The 19,877-nt window shown below is 42.8% G+C and overlaps 1 protein-coding gene across 3 annotated transcripts in view; it reads left to right on the top strand.

Annotated features, from left to right (window-relative positions):
- The window catches only part of CEP135 (centrosomal protein 135), an 87,272-nt gene that overhangs the window by 57,642 nt on the left and 9,753 nt on the right, over window positions 1-19,877 (top strand). For all 3 annotated transcript variants that reach the window (XM_073645451.1, XM_073645450.1, XM_073645449.1), the window contains 9 exons: window positions 5,417-5,571; window positions 5,662-5,717; window positions 6,799-6,967; window positions 10,540-10,650; window positions 10,951-11,136; window positions 12,613-12,822; window positions 15,028-15,230; window positions 16,187-16,291; window positions 18,758-18,913. In XM_073645451.1, the coding sequence (XP_073501552.1) occupies window positions 5,417-5,571; window positions 5,662-5,717; window positions 6,799-6,967; window positions 10,540-10,650; window positions 10,951-11,136; window positions 12,613-12,822; window positions 15,028-15,230; window positions 16,187-16,291; window positions 18,758-18,913 (1,351 nt within the window). The remainder of the gene's footprint in view (window positions 1-5,416; window positions 5,572-5,661; window positions 5,718-6,798; window positions 6,968-10,539; window positions 10,651-10,950; window positions 11,137-12,612; window positions 12,823-15,027; window positions 15,231-16,186; window positions 16,292-18,757; window positions 18,914-19,877) is intronic.

Below are 19,877 nucleotides of genomic sequence, written 5' to 3'. Positions count from 1 at the left end.
GAGGCCATCCGTGTCAGAGGAGCCACACCACCTCCAGGCCGAAGCAATGACACCCAGATGAGGAAAACCGTGAGAGGGGTGTTGCAAAAGATGACTCCGGGTTATGACGTTGAGGTGTTCCTGACCATGTTTGAGAGGTTGGCGGACCGTTAGAGACTACCTCCGGAGCAATGGGCGGAGGTTCTAACTCCATATCTGACCAGGGAACCACAGAAGGCGTATTTTGATCTGGCCCTACAGAACGCTAAGGAGTATAGCAAGGTTAAGGCTGAGATCCTGGTGCGGCTGAGTGTAACCCTGGCAGTCAGGGCACAACGAGTCCACCTCTGGGACTTCCACAGGGATAAACCTCTTCGGTCATAAATGTTTGATCTTTTGCACCTAGTACAGAAGTGGCTGCAGCCAGAGACTTGTTCCGCAGCCCAGATGGTCTAGAGAGTGGTCATGGATCGGTTTATCCACTCACTGCCCAAGCCTATTCAGTCCTGGGTTGCCCAGGCAGATCCCCAAAATGCAGACGACCTGGTGGGCCTAGTAGAGGCTTCCCTGGGTTGTCAAGCTGGGGTTAGATCAGCTTTCTGGGGCTCTCAAAGAAGAGGACTAAATATTCACTGAGTGGGCGTCCAAAGTCCCAGGAGGCAGCTGAATCGCAGCTGGGTAATCAGTCCCATTCCATCCTCTGTTGGAGGTTTCATGGCCCTGGCCATATAGCCGCCCGGTGTCCCATGAACTCTGAGCCAATAGACTGCAACATAGGCCGGCGTTGCTCCTTTTTTGCCTACCCGCCTGCAGCGCGATTCCTCAACATGGCGAGGGCCATCGGGCATGCTCAGTGTCCGTAAATGGGGTGCAAGTGTCTGGACTGTTGGACTCGGGAAGTTTGGCAACCCTGATAAGCGCCAAACTCCCTCATCGGCTGAATCCTGGGAAGGTGGTGAGTGTCCGCTGTATCCATGGGGATGCTAAAAACTATCCTGTGGCCCGGGTGGATGTAAACACGGACTGTGGTACCACATCTCAGGAAGTGGGGGTCGTTAAAGACTTGATGCACCCGATAATAATTGGACGGGACTCTGCATTATTCTGGGATATGTGGGGGAAAGCGGGTACACCTGGTTGCTCGGACAGCCAGATCATCCCTGAAGAAACCTCGCCGCAGGCTGTAACGGACGAGTTTCCCATGTGTATGTTTGTGGGCGATGGAGATGAGATAGCTTCCCCTGAGGCCAATATCCCTGAGCTGGAGGTGTCCGAGGGAAACTTTAGAGCTGCCCAACTCAGGGATTTAACTTTGAAAGGGGCGTTCGAAAATGTTACCGTGTTAAATGGAGTGCCTCAGGAGCCAGGGGCCGACAGTCGTTTCCCTCATTTTGCTGTGAATGGGGATTTGCTGTACAGAGTAACCAAGCCAAGGGGTGAGGTAATAGAGCAGTTGCTAGTGCCAGGGCCCTATAGACGCAGGGTACTAGACATGGCTCATTCCCATGTGTTGGGTGGTCACCTGGGCGCAGATAAGACTCCGGAACGGATTCTCCAGAGATTCTACTGGCCAGGTGCTACAGAGAAATTACGAAATATTGTCGTTCCTGCCCCACATGCCAGCTAACCTCCCCGGTGGCCCACTTCCGCAGTCCCCTAGTACCTCTACCTGTCATCGAGGTCCCATTTGAACGAATAGCAATGAATCTAGTGGGGCCCCAGGTCAAGTCCGCCAGAGGGCATCAGTATATCCTAGTGGCACTGGATTATGCTACACGGTATCCGGAGGCCATACCACGATGAACCACCTCGGCCAGTTGTATAGCCCGGAAGTTAGTCCATATATTTTCCAGAATGGGGTTGCCTAAGGAGATTCTAACAGTCCAAGGGACCCCATTTATGTCGAAGGTTATTAGGGAATTGTGCAAGACACTACAAATTGCCCAGCTCCGAACCTCAGTGTACAATCCCCAGACGGACGGACTGGTGGAGAGGTTTAACAAAACCTTGAAGGCGATGTTGAGGAAAGCAATGGAGAAGGATGGCCGAGATTGGGACGGTCTGCTTCCCTATCTGATGTTCTCCATCAGGGAACTTCCCCAAGCTTCCACTACTTTATGGCAGACACCCTCGAGGACTCCTGGATGTGGCAAAAGAGTCCTGGGAAGCTGAGACCACTCCCTATAGGAGCATGGTGGAGCATATTGCCCAGATGCAAGAAAGGATTGCCAACGTGATGCCCATTGTGAAGGAGCACCTCCTCAAGGCTCAGCCCAGGGTGTATGATAGCTCAGCCAGAGTGAGACAGTTCAACCCAGGAGACCATGCACTTGTGTTAGTGCCAACAGTGGAGAGCAAGTTCCTGGCCAAGTGGCAGGGCCACTATGAGGTGGTAGAGAAAATATAAAATCCACCAACTGGGGAAGAGGAAGCCCTACCAAATTTACCATGTTAACCTGCTTAAATTGTGGCATGACAGAGAACCCATAGAAGCTCCTTGTCTGGTAGCCAAGTCTGAAGTCAACGTGGAAAATGTTAAAGTGGCAGCCACCTTGTCCTGTTCACAGAAACAGCAATGTCGGGAGCTATTGCAGCGAAATAAAGACCTGTTTTTGGAGTTGCCAGGACTCACTCAGGTCATAGAGCATGAAGTACTAACAGAGCCTCACCTTCGTGTCAACCTAAAACCATATCAGATCCCAGAGGCCCACAGAGAGGTGATCTCGAAAGAGGTGAAGCGGATACTTAACTTGGGAGTCATTGAGGAGTCCAAGAGTGGCTGGTCCAGTCCTGTAGTCTTAGTTCCGAAACCAGATGGGGAATGGCGGTTTTGCAACGACTATAGGAAGCTGAACGAGGTGTCGAAGTTCGACACCTACCCAATGCCTAGGGTAGATGAGCTTATCGAAAGGCTAGGACCTGCTTGGTACATCACCACCCTGGACCTCACCAAAGGATACTGGCAAATTCCCCTGTCCTAAGAGGCCAAGGATAAGACGGCCTTCTCGACGCCAGACAAATATTAGCAATATGTCAGAATGCTGTTTGGGTTGCAGGGAGCTCCGGTCGCCTTCCACAGAGCCATGGACCGGATCTAAGTATGCAGCGGCCTACCTAGATGACATCGTCATATTCAGCCAGGACTGGGAAAGTCATCTTGGCAAAGTTCAAGCCATACTTGACGCCCTAAGAAAGGCAGGCTTTACCATCAACCCAAAGAAATGTGCTATGGGGATAGAGGAAGCCAAGTATCTGGGCTACGTGGTTGGTAGAGGGGAAATAAAATCACAAATAAATCAGAGGTCGAGGCCACAAAGAAGCTGATCATGGCATTTCTAGGCGTTTTCCTGACTGGTTTATGGACACTTAATAAACCACCAGTTTGTTATTGAACCTGCATTCCTTTGTGAACCTGCGTCTACCCAGAGCTGACTCCTCATCCCCATTTTTGCTTTTATTTTTAAATGTGCTCAATGTTCAGCTTTCAGCCTTGTCCCTCAGTTCTGGTAGCTTCACTTCTGGCCAGTGCACCACACAAGAGAGTGTTTTCTGTGTTGGCACATCATCAGTGAGTACAGTCATGGCCAAAAGTATTGAGAATGAGACAAATAGTAATTTTTCCAAAGTTTACTGCTTCATTTTTTGTAATGGCAATTTGCATATACTCCTGAATGTCAAAGAGTGATCAGCTTAACAGCAATTACTGTACTTGCAAAGTCAATATTTGCCCAGAAAATGAACTTTAACCCCCAAAACACATTTCAACATCATTGCAGTCCTGCCTTAAAAGGAGCAGCTAACATCGTTTTAGTGATTGATCCATTAACACAGTTGTGGGTGTTGATGAGGACAGGGCTGGCGATCAATCAGTCATGATTAAGTAAGAATGACATCACTGGACACTTTAAAAGGAGGCTGGTTCTTGGTATCATTGTTTCTCTTCAGTTAACCATGGTTATCGCTAAAGAAACACGTGCAGCCATCATTGCACTGCACAAAAATGGCCTAACAGGGAAGAGTATCGCAGCTACAAAGATTGCACCTCAGTCAACAATCTATCGCATCATCAAGAACTTCAAGGAGAGAGCTTCCATTGTTGTCAAAAAGGCTCCAGGGAGCCCAAGAAAGACCAGCAAGCGCCAGGACCGTATCTTAAAACTGTTTCAGCTGTGGGATCGGACTACCAGCAGTGCCGAGCTTGCTCAGGAATGGCAGCAGGCTGGTGTGAGTGCTTCTGCACGCACTGTGAGGTGGAGACTCTTTGAGCAAGGGCTGGTTTCAAGGAGGGCAGCAAAGAAGCCACTTCTCTCCAGAAAAAACATCAGGGACCGACTGATATTCTGCAAAAGGTACAGGGAGTGGACTGCTGAGGACTGGGGCAAAGTCATTTTCTCTGATGAATCCCCTTTTTGATTGTTTGGGACATCTGGAAAACAGCTTATTCGGAGAAGAAGAGGTGAGCGCTACCACCAGTCTTGTCTCATGCCAACTGTAAAGCATCCTGAAACCATTCATGTGTGGGGTTGCTTCTCAGCCAAGGGAATCGGCTCACTCACAGTCTTGCCTAAAAACACAGCCATGAATAAAGAATGGTACCAGAATGTCCTCCAAGAGCAACTTCTCCCAACCGTCCAAGAGCAGTTTGGCGCCCAAAAATGCCTTTTCCAGCATGATGGAGCACCTTGCCATAAAGCAAAGGTGATAACTAAGTGGCTCATGGAACAAAACATAGAGATTTTGGGTCCATGGCCTGGAAACTCCCCAGATCTTAATCCCATTGAGAACTTGTGGTCAATCATCAAGAGACGGGTGGACAAACAAAAACCAACAAATTCTGGCAAAATGCAAGCATTGATTGTGCAAGAATGGACTGCTATCAGTCAGGATTTGGTCCAAAAGTTGATTGAGAGCATGCCAGGGAGAATTACAGAGGTCTTGAAGAAGAAGGGGCAACACTGCAAATATTGACTTGCTGCATTAACTCATTCTAACTGTCAATATAACCTATTGGTACTCATAATATGATTGCAATTATATTTCTGTATGTGATATAAACATCACACAAACACTAATAAAAACCAGAGGCCAGCAGATCATGTGAAAATATAATTTTGGTGTCATTCTCAAAACTTTTGGCCATGACTGTAGTGCTAGCTGTTTGGCTCCATTCCATAGCTCAGTCAGCCCCCCTCTGTCATAATGCATTGACAGATAAGGTTGTTCAGTTATGGAAATGAGCCAACCAGCCAGCCCCCTTTACACAAACAGCACTGACAACGTGCTGACACAGGAGGTGGAACACCTGGGAGCGAGCCTGATAACTGTAGATCAGGAGACCTTAGAAGTAAAAGTAGATTATTTAGAATAAGAGCACAAGAGAATCTCTTCAGCTGGATGACCACTTTAACTCTTTTTTTTTCTTTTATATAACTTTTAGGGGAGCTGAATTACAAAGTGTCTGCACAAACCACTGAAATGACCGTTCTCAGGAACACAATTTCTGTCTTGGATAAGGAAAAAGATAACCTTCAGGAAGAAGTGGACGAGAAGACAGAGCATGTAGCATGTTTAGATGAGAATCTGGATAATAAAGTATGTTACAAAACTCTGTGATAATTTCCTCTGGCAAATCTTTTATTTTTCTAAACAGTTTGAGTTTTAATATTTTCTTTTCTTTTTCAGGACAAAACTATAACCAACTTACGCCTGACCCTTTCTGAGCTTGAGGCTACTGTCGAGTAAGTCAGTGTAGTATAAAGCACATTTGCTTTACTTGTGAATGATGGAAAATGCAGCTTCATTGTGACATTAGTGTCTCCTTCCTACTGCTTCTGTTCTATCTGCATATATATCTATAAGGTATTTATGATTATATCATTGTGGTGCATTTCTACAAAGACTGGGAATTAATACTAATATATACAGCCATGTCCGAAAGTGTTGACACCCTTGAAATTGTTCCAGAAAATTAATTCTTTCTCCCAGAAAATTATTACAAATACACATGTTTTGTTACACACAAAACATGTGTATATTGGAACAACACAAAAATAACAGAGAAGAAAGGCAAATTGGACTTAAATTCACACAATACCCTAAAAATGGGCCAGACAAAATTGTTGGCACCTTCAACTTAATATTTGGTTGTGCACCCTTTGGAATAAGTAACTGCAGTCAATCGCTTTCTATAACCATTAACAAGCTTCTTACACCTCAACTGGAATTTGGACCACTCTTCTTTTGCAAACTGCTCCAAGTCACTCATACTTCAAGCCTACCTTCTCCCAATAGCTATTTTAATTTATGGGGGGGCTGTCAGATTCTCTTTAAATAACTATGACTTTGATGACATACATTTGTTTTTTTTTGTGATCCTACAAACATGAGTTTCAAGTAATTTAGTATGTGCATGTGCTTTACGGTCCCTTAGGACAATTCTTAGTTTTAGTGCATGGCTTCTTTTTAGTTTATGTTCATACTTTCCGGATTTAATCACAGATTGCTTTCTAAAATCTTCATCAGATCAGATAACATTACATAGTCTATGCGATATTTCATACCGTTTTCACGTACCATTGAAAAAATCCACAAGAATGAGCATGCACATTCTTCTTACGGATTCGGTAAGGTGTGTGCCGAGATTACCTGCATTTAATGACAAGGAGATCAATCTTCATACAGATCTGTGTCACATTGGTGGCAGAAATCTGAGTGTCCGCTCCGTATTTCTACTGCGGAACCTGCACCTTGGATTAAGTCCCAATATGTGAACATTTCGTTATAGTCTCCTTTGTCTAATCATATAACTTTCATTTGTAGCCACTTGAAAGATGCCCTCAGTAACAAAGACCGAGAGCTCTCCAGTCTTCGCCGACAACTTGACTCTACCCATTCAGATCTTACAGAAAATGTAAAGCTGAGAGAAATTTCTCTGAAGGAGAACAGAAGATTGCAGGATGACTTGGCCACCATGGCTAGAGAGAATCAGGTATAAATATTGAATTTTCTGCTAGCTTAGCCCCTTTATTGGGTGTATGTGTATGGAGCAGACTCAGGAGCTGAGCCTGTTGCATACCCTGCTGCATACCCTGCTGATGTCAACTGTGTTATATAGCCGGCCCCGACCTCTAACATCTTGGTATCGGTGTAATCGTACTGTGTTGATGAATAATATTGGCCGGTCTTTTACCGCACACTGACTGATGTAGTACCAAACATATGGTAGGCAGTGTCTGGACCGGAGACTAGCACTTCGCAGTATTAGCCAGGGTCATGTGAGAATATACAGAAGGGTAAAGGATTTTTACACTTCCAGGTCACTTTTCTGGTTGCAGTTCTGCTGCGTTCATACTCCTCTCACAGCCTGCTTCAACAAGATGTCTGCATACAGTCGCATGTAAAAGTTTGGGCCCCCTGATCAAAATTACTGTTAACAGTTAAGCAAGTTGAAGATGAAATGATCTCTAAAAGGCCTAAAGTTAAAGATGACACATTTCCTTTGTATTTGAGGCATATATATATATATACAGTACAGACCAAAAGTTTGGACACAGCTTCTCATTTAAAGATTTTTCTGTATTTTCATGACTATGAAAATTGTACATTCACACTGGTGGCATCAAAATTATGAATTAACACATGTGGAATTATATACTTAACAAAAAAGTGTGAAACAACTGAAAATATGTCTTATATTCTAGGTTCTTCAAAGTAGCCACCTTTTGCTTTGATGACCGCTTTGCACACTCTTGGCATTCTCTTGATGAGCTTCAAGAGGTAGTCACCGGAAATAGTTTTCACTTCACAGGTGTGCCCTTTCAGGTTTAATAAGTGGGATTTCTTGCCTTATAAATGGGGTCAGGACCATCAGTTGTGTTGTTCAGAAGTCTGGTGGATACACAGCTGATAGTCCTACTGAATAGACTGTTAGAATTTGTATTATGGCAAGAAAAAAGCAGCTAAGTAAAGAAAAACGAGTGGCCATCATTACTTTAAGAAATGAAGGTCAGTCAGTGCGAAAAATTGGGAAAACTTTGAAAGTGTCCCCAAGTGCAGTTGCAAAAACCATCAAGTGCTACAAAAAACTGGCTCACATGAGCACCGCCCCAGGAAAGGAAGACCAAGAGTCACCTCTGCTTCTGAAGATAAGTTTATCCGAGTCACCAGCCTCAGAAATCGCAGGTTAACAGCAGCTCAGATTAGAGACCAGGTCAATGCCACACAGAGTTCTAGGAGCAGACACATCTCTTCAACAACTGTTAAGAGGAGACTTTGTGCAGCAGGCCTTCATGGTAAAATAGCTGCTAGGAAACCACTAAAGAACACAAGGAATGTGGGCTAAAGAACACAAGGAATGGACATTAGACCAGTGGAAATCTGTGCTTTGGTCTGATGAGTCCAAATTTAAGATCTTTGGTTCCAACCACCGTGTCTTTGTGCGACGCAGAAAAGGTGAACGGATGGACTATACATTCCTGGTTCCCACCGTGAAGCATGGAGGAGGAGGTGTGATGGTGTGGGGGTGCTTTGCTGGTTAAACTGTTGCGGATTTATTCAAAATTGAAAGCCTTATGAACCAGCATGGCTACCACAGCATCTTGCAGCGTCATGCTATTCCATCCGGTTTGTTTTTAGTTGGACCATCATTTATTTTTCAAAAGGAAAATGACCCCAAACATACCTCCAGGCTGTGTAAGGACTATTTGACCATAAAGGAGAGTGATGGGGTGCTACGCCAGGTGACCTGGCCTCCACAGTCACCAGACCTGAACCCAATCGAGATGGTTTGGGGTGAGCTGGACCGCAGAGTGAAGGCAAAAGGGCCAACAAGTGCTAAGCATCTCTGGGAACTCCTTCAAGATTGTTGGAAGACCATTTCCGGTGACTACCCCTTGAAGCTCATCAAGAGAATGCCAAGAGTGTGCAAAGCAGTCATCAAAGCAAAAGGTGGCTACTTTGAAGAACCTAGAATATAATACATATTTTCAGTTGTTTCACACTTTTTTGTTAAGTATATAATTCCACATGTGTTAATTCATAGTTGTGATGCCTTCAGTGTGAATGTACAATTTTCATAGTCATGAAAATACAGAAAAAACTTTAAATGAGAAGGTGTGTCTAAACTTTTGGTCTGTACTGTATATATATATATATATATATATATATATATATATATATGTTGTAATTTTTTACAAATTACAAAAAGGAAAATGGGCCGATTCAAAAGTTTGGGCACTCTTGGAGATTTTTGTGCTCATATAACTTTGACCAAGGTTTCAGACATTAATTGGCCTGTTATGGTTATGGCTTGTTCACTATCATTGTTAGGAAAGGCCAGGTGATGCAAATTTCCCAGCTTTATAAAAACCCATCCTCCTCTAACCTTGTGCCAAAAAACAGCAGCCATGGATTCTTCTAAGCAGCTAGCACTCTGAAAATGAAAATGGTGGAGAGCCACAAAGCAGGAGAAGGCTATAAGAAGATGGTAAAGCGTTTTCAAGTTGCACTTTCATCAGTTCAAAATGTAATTAAGTGGAGGTCAAGATAAGATCTGGAAGACCAAGCAAAATTTCAAGAGCTGCTCGTAGGTTTGCTAAAGAGGCAAATCAGAACCCCTGTTTGACTGCAAAAGACCTTTAGAAAGATTTAGCAGACTCTGGAGTTGGTACATTTTTTCTACTGTTCAGAGACGCCTACACAAATATGGCTTTCATGGAAGAGTCATCAGAAGAAAACCTCTGTTGCGTCCTCACAATAAAATTCAGCTTCAGAAGTATGTAAAAGAACATCTAAGCAAGCCTGATGCATTTTGGAAACGAGTCCTGTGGACCGAGGAGGTTAAAATAGAAGTCTTTGGCCACAATGATCAAAGGTGTGTGTGGAGAAGCAAGGGCACAGAATTTCAGTAAAAGAACATCATGCCAACCATTAAGCATGGGGTGGACCAATCATGCTTTGGGGTTGCGTTAGAGCCAATGGCATGGGGAACATTTCATGGGTAGAGGGAAGAATGGATTCAATGAAATTTCAACAAATTTTTGATGCAGACATAACATCATCTGTAAAAAGCTGAAGTTGAAAAGAGGATGACGTCTACAAATGGATAATGATCCTAAACACAAGTCAAAATCCACAATAGACTAACTCAAAAGGCGCAAGCTGAAGGTTTTACAATGGCCCTCACAGTTCCCTGATCTGAACATCATTGAAAATCTGTGGCCAGACCTCAAAATAGCAGTGCACGCAAGACGACCTAGGGATCTCACAGAACTGGAAGAATTTAAAATACAAAGGAAATGTGTCATCTTTAACTTCAGCATTTTTAGAGATCATTTAATCTTCAACTTGCTTAACTGTTCACAATAACAGTAATTTTGACCATGGGTGCCCAAACTTTTACATTCCACTGTATGTGGACACGTCTGCTATTGATGCAGTCTATGAACTGGCCGTGAAATCAGTTGTATCTACATGTTCATCCACTGTTACTACTGCCATCAGTATGTAGATTTGCAATTTGGCTTTTCCAAGCTTATGTGCTATGTTTCATCCTTTTTCTAGACTGTTACATTGGAATTAGAGAATGCAATACATGAAAAAGAGGAATTAAAACTAAGAGTTCATGGTTACATCTCTGAGGTGTCTAGAATTGAGACATTAATGGCTGCCAAGGTGAGCCCTTCTTGCGTCGCATTGTATTGGATCCCATACCTTGTGTTGTAGGTTTCACTGTAATCTTGGCTGACTTTATTTTGCATGATACTGACATTTATAACTACATGTAATGATGTAACAAAAGTTGTTGCCACAGAAGGTGTTAAAGTCAAGCACACTATGCCAAAAATCCTGGGCTTCTTCATTCATGGAGTGCTGACTCTTACCTGATGTTGTGTTGAAACCAGCCTTCTATTAAACAGATACCGTTCTCTATAGTATTTCTGCTTTTGTTTGACTCCATTTTATGCCATTTAGGAACAAGAGAATCGAGATCTTTTAGATCAATTCAGAATGGTTCATAGCCAGGCGGAGGAATGGGAGGTTAGGGCACAAAGTGCTCTCGGAGAAAGCAGCTCTGTAAAGATGGAGCTGCTTTCTGTGGATACTGATAGAAGGCGTCTTCGACAACGACTTGAAGACCTGGAAAATGAAGTCCAAGAGGTAAGACTCAATGAACTTCATATGTTCTCCAAATCCGGATGAATATTATTTTTTAATTTATTTATAAAATCGGAAACTATATAAATGTAATTGTGCATGAGGGTAAAATACCGCAGCCTCCGCACAGTGAGATGGTGCTTGTGTACTGCATTCATACTATAACTTAACGGGGCTTATCAAGCTTATCAAGGCTCTCTCACCACTGAATGTGATAGGAGGTAGATTGTTGCACTACAGATGAGGACACAGGATCGCTCCTCTGTCAGTTCCACGCAGGGATGAATGACAGGGCAGTAAAGAGGCAGATATTAACAGCCAATGAGTGTGCAGAGGGCGGGGCTGAGGCAGATACTAATGGCCAATGAGTGTGCAGAGGGCGGGGCTGATGCAGATACTAATGGCCAATTAGTGTGCAGAGGGCAGTGAGGAGGCAGATACTAATGGCCAATGAGTGTGTAGAGGGCAGTGAGGAGGCAGATACTAATGGCCAATTAGTGTGCAGAGGGCAGTGAGGAGGCAGATACTTATGGCCAATTAGTGTGCAGAGGGCAGTGAGGAGGCAGATACTAATGGCCAATGAGTGTGTAGAGGGCAGTGAGGAAGCAGATACTAATGGCCAATTAGTGTGCAGAGGACAGTGAGGAGGCAGATACTAATGGCCAATGAGTGTGCAGAGGGCAGTGAGGAGGCAGATACTAATGGCCAATTAGTGTGCAGAGGGCAGTGAGGAGGCAGATACTAATGGCCAATGAGTGTGCAGAGGGCAGTGAGGAGGCAGATACTAATGGCCAATGAGTGTGCAGAGGGCAGTGAGGAGGCAGATACTAATGGCCAATGAGTGTGTAGAGGGCAGTGAGGAGGCAGATACTAATGGCCAATTAGTGTGCAGAGGGCAGTGAGGAGGCAGATACTAATGGCCAATGAGTGTGCAGAGGGCGGGGCTGGACACTGAGGCTAGGGACGGAGCTACCTCAGGCTGCCTGGTCTTGTAGAGCCAGTTGTAAACGAACTGTGTGCAGGGAATGAAGTGAAATTCAGGAGGAATGAAAGGTAGAAACAAAATGAATAGGGGTGTTGTATATTACAATACAGCACAGATTAGCTTAAAAAATGTGGATTTTGGTGTCGGACAACCTCTTTAATGCCTGTTGTAGACAATGCTAGTCCTCCTCCCACAAATGTCAAAACTAAAATAACCTCTGTTTCACTCGAAGCAGATGTACCCTTAGGCCCCTCACTCTGTCGGTAGAGGCCAAAAGAGTTTTGTTTTGGCCTTTGTCATGTTATTATTTTGGTATGAGTTTTCATGAACTGCGAGGCATAGTGCAGTCTCCTGCGCAGTTCTAAATACTGGCATAGGGGAGCCTGTGGGCGATGGATGCCACTGCGTGCCCACTGCTCTGTACCTCCAACACACACGATTACATTTATTAAACACGTCGATTCTACAGTAATCCATGGATTTCTCTCTTGCAGCACATGAATGCTCATCAGGCTTATGAAACTCAAATATCTTCCATGGCCAAAGCCTTGTCCAAATATGAGGAGCAACTGCGGCATGAGCTGGATGAGAAGGCTTTGGTTCTGTCTGACTTGGCATCAGTGAGGGAGCTGTGTGTGAAGCTGGACTCCAGCAAAGAGCAGTTCTCTAGACAACTAACAGCACGGAACATGGAGTATGAACGAGTAAGGATCTATTTTGTTCAGGCATGATTACCTGTGGAGGCACTTTAATATGTTTCAAGATTGTTAGCTTCTCAGAAATGTCTTCTCTCTTGGCCATGAGTTTTGTTTAGTTTGGTACAAAGCCCGTAGACTAGAATGGCACTTTAAAAAAAAAATTATAATAATTAATTTTTCTAACCCCCCTTTCTTTTCTCCTATAGCACAATGCTATAGTTTTGGATGCAATAGTTATGCAGTCAACCAGCCCAAATCCTTCAAATGTAGAAAGAAAGCGGCACTCCAATGGAAATAAGGGAAAAGGTGGACTTTATTCACCAAGATATATGCTACATTTCAGCTGCTCATGTTTAAGAAAGGAATCAAATACACACTCCTCAGGATTGAAATTGTAACACCAAGAAATCATGTGTTTGATGGAAGACAAGACACATTGTAGGCCATGCATACTGCTCACAGTAGCATGAGCAACATGCGGCCTGGCGTTGTCATCTTGAGAAATGGCCACACCAGTGGTTCGGTGTGACATTCCCTCCTGAAAGCCTCTTCATTGTGTTGCCCACATCATGTCCAGACCAATATCAAGCTATCACTGAGTCCTCTTGGATTAAGGGGACTGAGCTCCACTGCCATCCTGATTTGCCACCTTTTAGAGTGGTGATGTGAGGCCTTCACTAGGAAACATCACACTGATCCTACTGCCAGTATTATGTTGTAGGTGGCATTATGTACAGTTGCTGGACCCCTCTAGTCTTCTTTCCAGGTATAGTAGCATCTCAGTGTTATATTGATTTGGTCATGGAACAAGTGGTACAGCAATTTCTCCAAGTTGTCCCAGGTGCCATTATTTGAGCTTTGACTAAAAAAGCATAACTGCGTTTGAAACGCGTTGCTATGCCTATACTTCTTATGGAATTGCCATTTTACCAATAAGTCCTTTTTGCACACTATGGAAGCTGGAACTTACTCTTGATTTCGTCTGTTCATTCAAGTGGTCCCTTGGGTTCTGTCTCCAGGACGTCAAGGAGTGTGGGTGAGCTGGCTCTTTTTCTCTTTTTAGCCCATTATTCAACACAACAATGCCAAGCTGCATTTTGCTCATGCTACTGTGAACAACCTGCATGGTCTACAAAAGCTACCATGGCCTGCAACATCTCTAGTCTGGTCTGCCATCAAGAACATCTGGGACGTCATTAGTCAGCAGTTGCAAAAGGAGCTGCCAGCAGAGGATCTTGATGACTTAGGCAACCATTCATAACCTCATTGATAACATGCTAAGTGTGGGGATTCCTGCACATGGTGCTTATACTCAATGCTGAATAAATAGAGATGTTTTGAAAATGTTGTTTCCATTTTATATCATTAACATTGTTGAGGAGTGTGTATATATGCAGAATATGCACATTAATACAATTAAATTGGGTGATGTATAAATATAGATAAACTGAGGTAGAATGAGTATTTGCCCTCAATACCCTTCTGTTGCTCTGTTTATGTGCTACATAGCAGCAGGGTTTCACTGTGCCTTAGCTGGAGATGGACTTGAGTAGTCGACACTTGATTACTGATGCTATGATAACATCAGTAATTCATTCTTAATTGCAGCACCGTCTCATTTATGACTCCTGCTTAACTTGCATTCTCAAGTCGTTTTTTTTTCAGAAATTATACAAGAGCAGGACACTATTGATAAAATAAATGCACCTATGTACAAAACTCAGGCTAAACTCAACAATTTCATCAGTATTGGCCAATTAATATGTATGGGGCCACCTGACTCCCCAATGGCTGGTGTTGGGAAAAGATTGGGTGTGTTGGATTTCAGCATACTGGTCCTGAGGTGTCTGTCCGTAGCCGATTCCATTCTTTCCATTAAGATAAACTGCATGTGGAGCTAGGTGGATTATTTAATGTGTATGACCACTTTTAGGCCAGGTTAAATCAGCCGAAAGAAAAAAGGCCAATCACATCTGCAAATTGCGGACTTGAATGACTGTGTGCCGCTCTGTTTGCTCCCCACATAGCAGATGGGAGCAGGATTTGCGGCACTGACATGCACCAGTCCAGTATGTGTGTAGACTTGCCGGTGTACACGGACACCTCAGTTGTTATTGTATCAGGCCTTAGTACTTTCCATACACCCAGTAAGGAAATTTACAATGACTTGGACTTTCTCATCAAAGAACATTATTGTGTATTCTTCCCAAGGTCTTAGATGAACTGGAAGATATGAAGTCTGAAGCCGAACTTTTAAAGAAACAGTTAGCAAGTGAAAGGCTCACAATTAAGAATCTGGAGACTTTGCTAGCCACAAACCGAGAGAAGGAGTTCCAGAGTCATCTAAGCTCTCATGAGAAGGAATCGGAGATTCAGCTGCTGAAAGATAAGCTCACCCTAGCAGAGAGTAAACTGTGCGTATCCTTTCTTCCTGAGATTCCTGTAAAAACTCTTTCACTCTTCAGTAATCCAAACAATTTGATCACTTTTTAATATGATCATTTAATGAGCAAATGCAGAATAACATATCAGTTCTGGTGTTTTGACGGAAGGAACGCTGCCCGCAGCATTCCCACCACTGTTACATTGATTACATCAGTAAGTTTAATTCTGCGGGCAGCGTTCCTTTAGTTACGTCCACGAGATGTCACAATAACCTGAGATATCTCTTATTCTGACTACAAATGGAGGGTTGTGAGAAGCCTGTGAGAATCCCACAACTGCACACACATTCTGCTGGAGAGGTAGTCGCTATGTTTTGGGGAATAGGATTTTCACTGTTTTAATTTTTGGGGGGAAAAATTAGTTTAGGGCTGCCTGGATTATTCTTAGTTAGTCTCATTCTGCAGCCATCAATGTGCAGTTAAATAAACAGCCTTAAAACTAAACGGTGCAAAGTTTTTAATGAAACCCAATTGCAAAAATTATTTTTAGCCCAAAATAAATACATTTAAGTAAAACCCTGAAGGCGTCCATATCCATAAACGGCACTTCATGCAAAGTTTTCTTTTTCTATCCACACATAAGAACCAAATAAAGCCAAACAATCCATGATGGTTTCACCTATAGTGTATCTTAATTTGGTATGCTTGCACCAAGTGGCAATAATATGTTTATGCAAAGATGAGCAATTTTGTGAAATTTGTCACTCGTGATTACTTTGCTTACTCATCATAATGCCTTCTTTTTATTGTTCCCATTTCAAGAAAATGTTCCTCAACCACATAGATCTTGTGTTTTCTATGAAGTAATCAATCTGAAAATATTTACATCCGTGTAAATATAAAATAATAAGTGAATATGTTTGTATAGTTTGTTTTACTATGGTATTCTGATAGACAGAGATTTACTAATTCTTGTACATTTATAGCAACAGTCACTCCCGAGAAGCCACCATGCTCCGTAACAAACTTACTCAGCTGCAGTCTGACTACGATATAGCAAAAAGGCAGCTTACTACAGAGCGATTTGAAAGGTAAGAAAAGTTTAACCCCTTCGCAACCCTGCAATTTTCTGTTTTTGCTCCCCTTCTTTTTTTTTTTCGATCAATATGGCCGTGTGAGGGCTTGTCTTTTGCGGGTCAAGTTGTACTTTTGAATGACACCATTGATTTTACCATATAGCTTACTGGAAAGCGGGAAATAAATTCCAAGTTAGGTGAAAATGCAAAAAGTTTTTTTTTTTTTACCATGTTCACGACTTGCTAAAACTGGCCAGGCAAGATGATTCTCCAGCTCAATACGAGTACACAGATTCCAAACATGTATTGGTTCTTTTTTATTTAAGTGGTGAAAAAAATCCAAAACTTGTAAGAAAAAAAAAATTGTGCTATTTTCCAAGATTTAAAACCAGGCAATGTGAACTGAGGTCTAAGATGCATGTCTACCATCTTAGACCTCAGTTCACATTGCCTGGTTTTTTGTCTTGTTTGCATTCTGTGCAATTTAAGGGTGTGGCATCCCCTTTGTTGAGCTGACTGGTATATATGTAGCTTACCACGGGCCTGGGTGGTCTGGAGTTGGGACCCTGTCCTATTTGTCTACCCTTTTATATGCATTACTTCAACTTTGATATACAGTAAGGTTTTTAATATAGGCAGTATAGGTACCGTCCCAATTTAGGGTCACCTTGCCGCTGGTGGGACGGCTTGTATACTTTTTTTGATCAAAAATAGTTCACTAAGTACCCTATATTTATTATGCAACTTTGCTTTACATTTATATATAATGATGGTAGGGTATGAGATATATTTTTGTCTTTTGTAGGTTTTGTTTCTTTTTTGCTAGTGTGAACATGCTCCTATTTCTTGCATGTCTACCATCTTAGACCTCAGTTCACATTGCCTGGTTTTTTGTCTTGTTTGCATTCTGTGCAATTTAAGGGTGTGGCATCCCCTTTGTTGAGCTGACTGGTATATATGTAGCTTACCACGGGCCTGGGTGGTCTGGAGTTGGGACCCGGTCCTATTTGTCTACCCTTTTATATGCATTACTTCAACTTTGATATACAGTAAGGTTTTTAATATAGGCAGTATAGGTACCGTCCCAATTTAGGGTCACCTTGCCGCTGGTGGGACGGCTTGTATACTTTTTTTGATCAAAAATAGTTCACTAAGTACCCTATATTTATTATGCAACTTTGCTTTACATTTATATATAATGATGGTAGGGTATGAGATATATTTTTGTCTTTTGTAGGTTCTATTTTCCAAGATTTGTAGCTTCTCCATTTTTCATGATCTAGGGCTGGTGGTTCGATTATATTTTTCGTTACGCCGTTTACCTAATGGATTAATTTAGTTTATATTTTGATAGATAGATCAGACCTTTCTGAATGCAGCGATACCAAATGTGTATTTTTTATTTATTTTTTGTTTTATTTTGAATGGTGCAAAAAGGGGGTGATTTGAACTTTAATATTTTAAAATATTTATTTTTTTACCGATCGCTTGTGTTACACATAGCAGAAATCATCATCTCCTATGAACGCGTTCAGAGGAGATCTGCAGACCCCCGGCTGTCATGCCAATCCATTAGTACCCGGCGATCACGTGACAGGGGCACCGATAGGCAGGTCTTAATGATGTGCTTCCGGCGCGCTCAAGTTAATTGCCTCTCTCAGTGATTGGCAGCGGCATTTAACATGTTAACAGCTGCAGATGGATCGCGATTCCATCTGCGGCTGTTAGACGCACCTGACGGCTGATCAAATCAGCTGTCATTTGCCGGGAAAGATGCGGAGCCCGCATCAAAGGGGACAAGACAGCCTTAGACGTACCTATATGTCCAAGGTCGTAAAGGTGTTAAAGGGCATATGTCAGTAGGATAAACCCTCCTAAGCCGTCTATATGGGCATGTAGGTCATAGGAAGCTGAATAAAATGATACCTTGTTATCCGGGATCCAAAGGTATCATTGTATTCAGCTTCCTATGTCCTGTGTGCCCATGTAGACGGCTTAGGAGGGTTCATCCTACTGACAGATTCCCTTTAACATGTATGAATTGTAAGAAGACACCATAGACCCCACCAGAAATGCCCTAAGCTGAACATAAATCATTGAAGGAGTCATTAAACTTGACATTATTGTTTTCAGGCTATTATATAGTGGACTTTAATTGGATGCTTATTGAAAACCTAATGCCGTAAGAATCCCCCACCTCTCTCCTCAGCACATGAGTGTATAATATTCATATTACAATGCACTGCCTCGTTCATGAGCTACATACAACTGAGGTCTTCCTCAGAAGTGCTGATTTCAGTAATGGAAAAGTCAATCTGTCACACAACCTCACCCAGAGCTAAGCGATCCTCCTATGATGGGTATTACTCTTTTGTTTTTACCTATGTATTATGAGTTAAAATGCACGTGACAGCTATTATACCATCATGGAATAAGAGTAGGGGGCTCTAATATGTCTACATGCATATTGTCTTAAACCAGGGAGCGTGCAGTTCAGGAGTTACGTCGTCACGGTCTGTCCACTTCATCCATCCGCACCTCATCACCCCTTACGTCAACTATGAAGTCACCCGCATTGTCTCCAGAGCGATCCATATTAAGATCGGTGGAACGAGGATCTGATAAATCAGCAGAAAAGTAGGTTTGTTTTTTGTCAGTCACATGTTTTCTTTAGGTATTTGCCCTGGGATGGGTGACAGGTTTTGTTATTGTACTTAATTTGGTCTCTAATACTTTAAAAGGAGTTTTCTCAATAGCACTAATGGTTAAAATTGCAAAGTCCTTGTAAAAACAAGCAAACGTGAAGAAGAAATCTTCTAAACAATCCTCTTTTATTTTATTGTCTAATGCTCGCTGTCTAGGTTACCGACTACCTCTGCAGACAGAGCCTGTAAACACTGATCAAACAAGACCCAAGACAGAAACAAAATGAACATATACCCTGCTGTAAATAAATAAGTAAAAGCGATCAGCGCTGTGGAGTCAGTAAGCCAAACCTCCGACTCCTCAATTTCCATGACACCAACTCCGACTCCACAGCCCTGAAAGCAATAGTGCATATAAATGACATAGGGTACTTAGTAAACATCATTTTGATAAAAAAAGTGTAAAAGCCATAGTCAAGGTGTGCCACAATCAAGATGGTCCTAACCTCTAGTATTAAAAACTGATCTAAGGCTTATTCAAACCAGCTTCAGAGCCTCTATTCTCCTGTGATGCGGCTGCAGCGTACCTATGCCGCTTCTCCGTACTGTCAATCTTCAGGAGCACGCTGCCCCCGCCCCGGAGGAAGCTGGGAGGCAGAGGAGCAGTTAGTTCCTGAAGATGAAACTTTAGGGTAGCCTAAAGTAAAGATTGGCAATGCACTTGCATGCTGTAGAAGAGAATGATTGCATCTCTAATAGCATTCATAGGGTTTGTTATAGTGAAATGTTCATTTCATATACTTACCACTTACAAGCGAAGGCTTATTATCATCTAAGTACTGCCCCGTTTTTCAAATCTGACGTGCCACGTTACGTGGAATGCTTCTTCCAATCCCAGTGATTCTGAGATCATTTTTTGTGACACTTCGTACTTCTTGATAGTGGTAAACTTAACC

Source organism: Phyllobates terribilis, unplaced genomic scaffold (genome assembly GCF_046119375.1).
Source record: "Phyllobates terribilis strain yellow unplaced genomic scaffold, ASM4611937v1 Scaffold_1__5_contigs__length_1240528914, whole genome shotgun sequence".
Classification (NCBI taxonomy): Eukaryota; Metazoa; Chordata; class Amphibia; order Anura; family Dendrobatidae; genus Phyllobates; species Phyllobates terribilis.
Note: the sequence above shows the minus strand (reverse complement) of the source record. Positions and strands in the feature narration are given on the sequence as shown.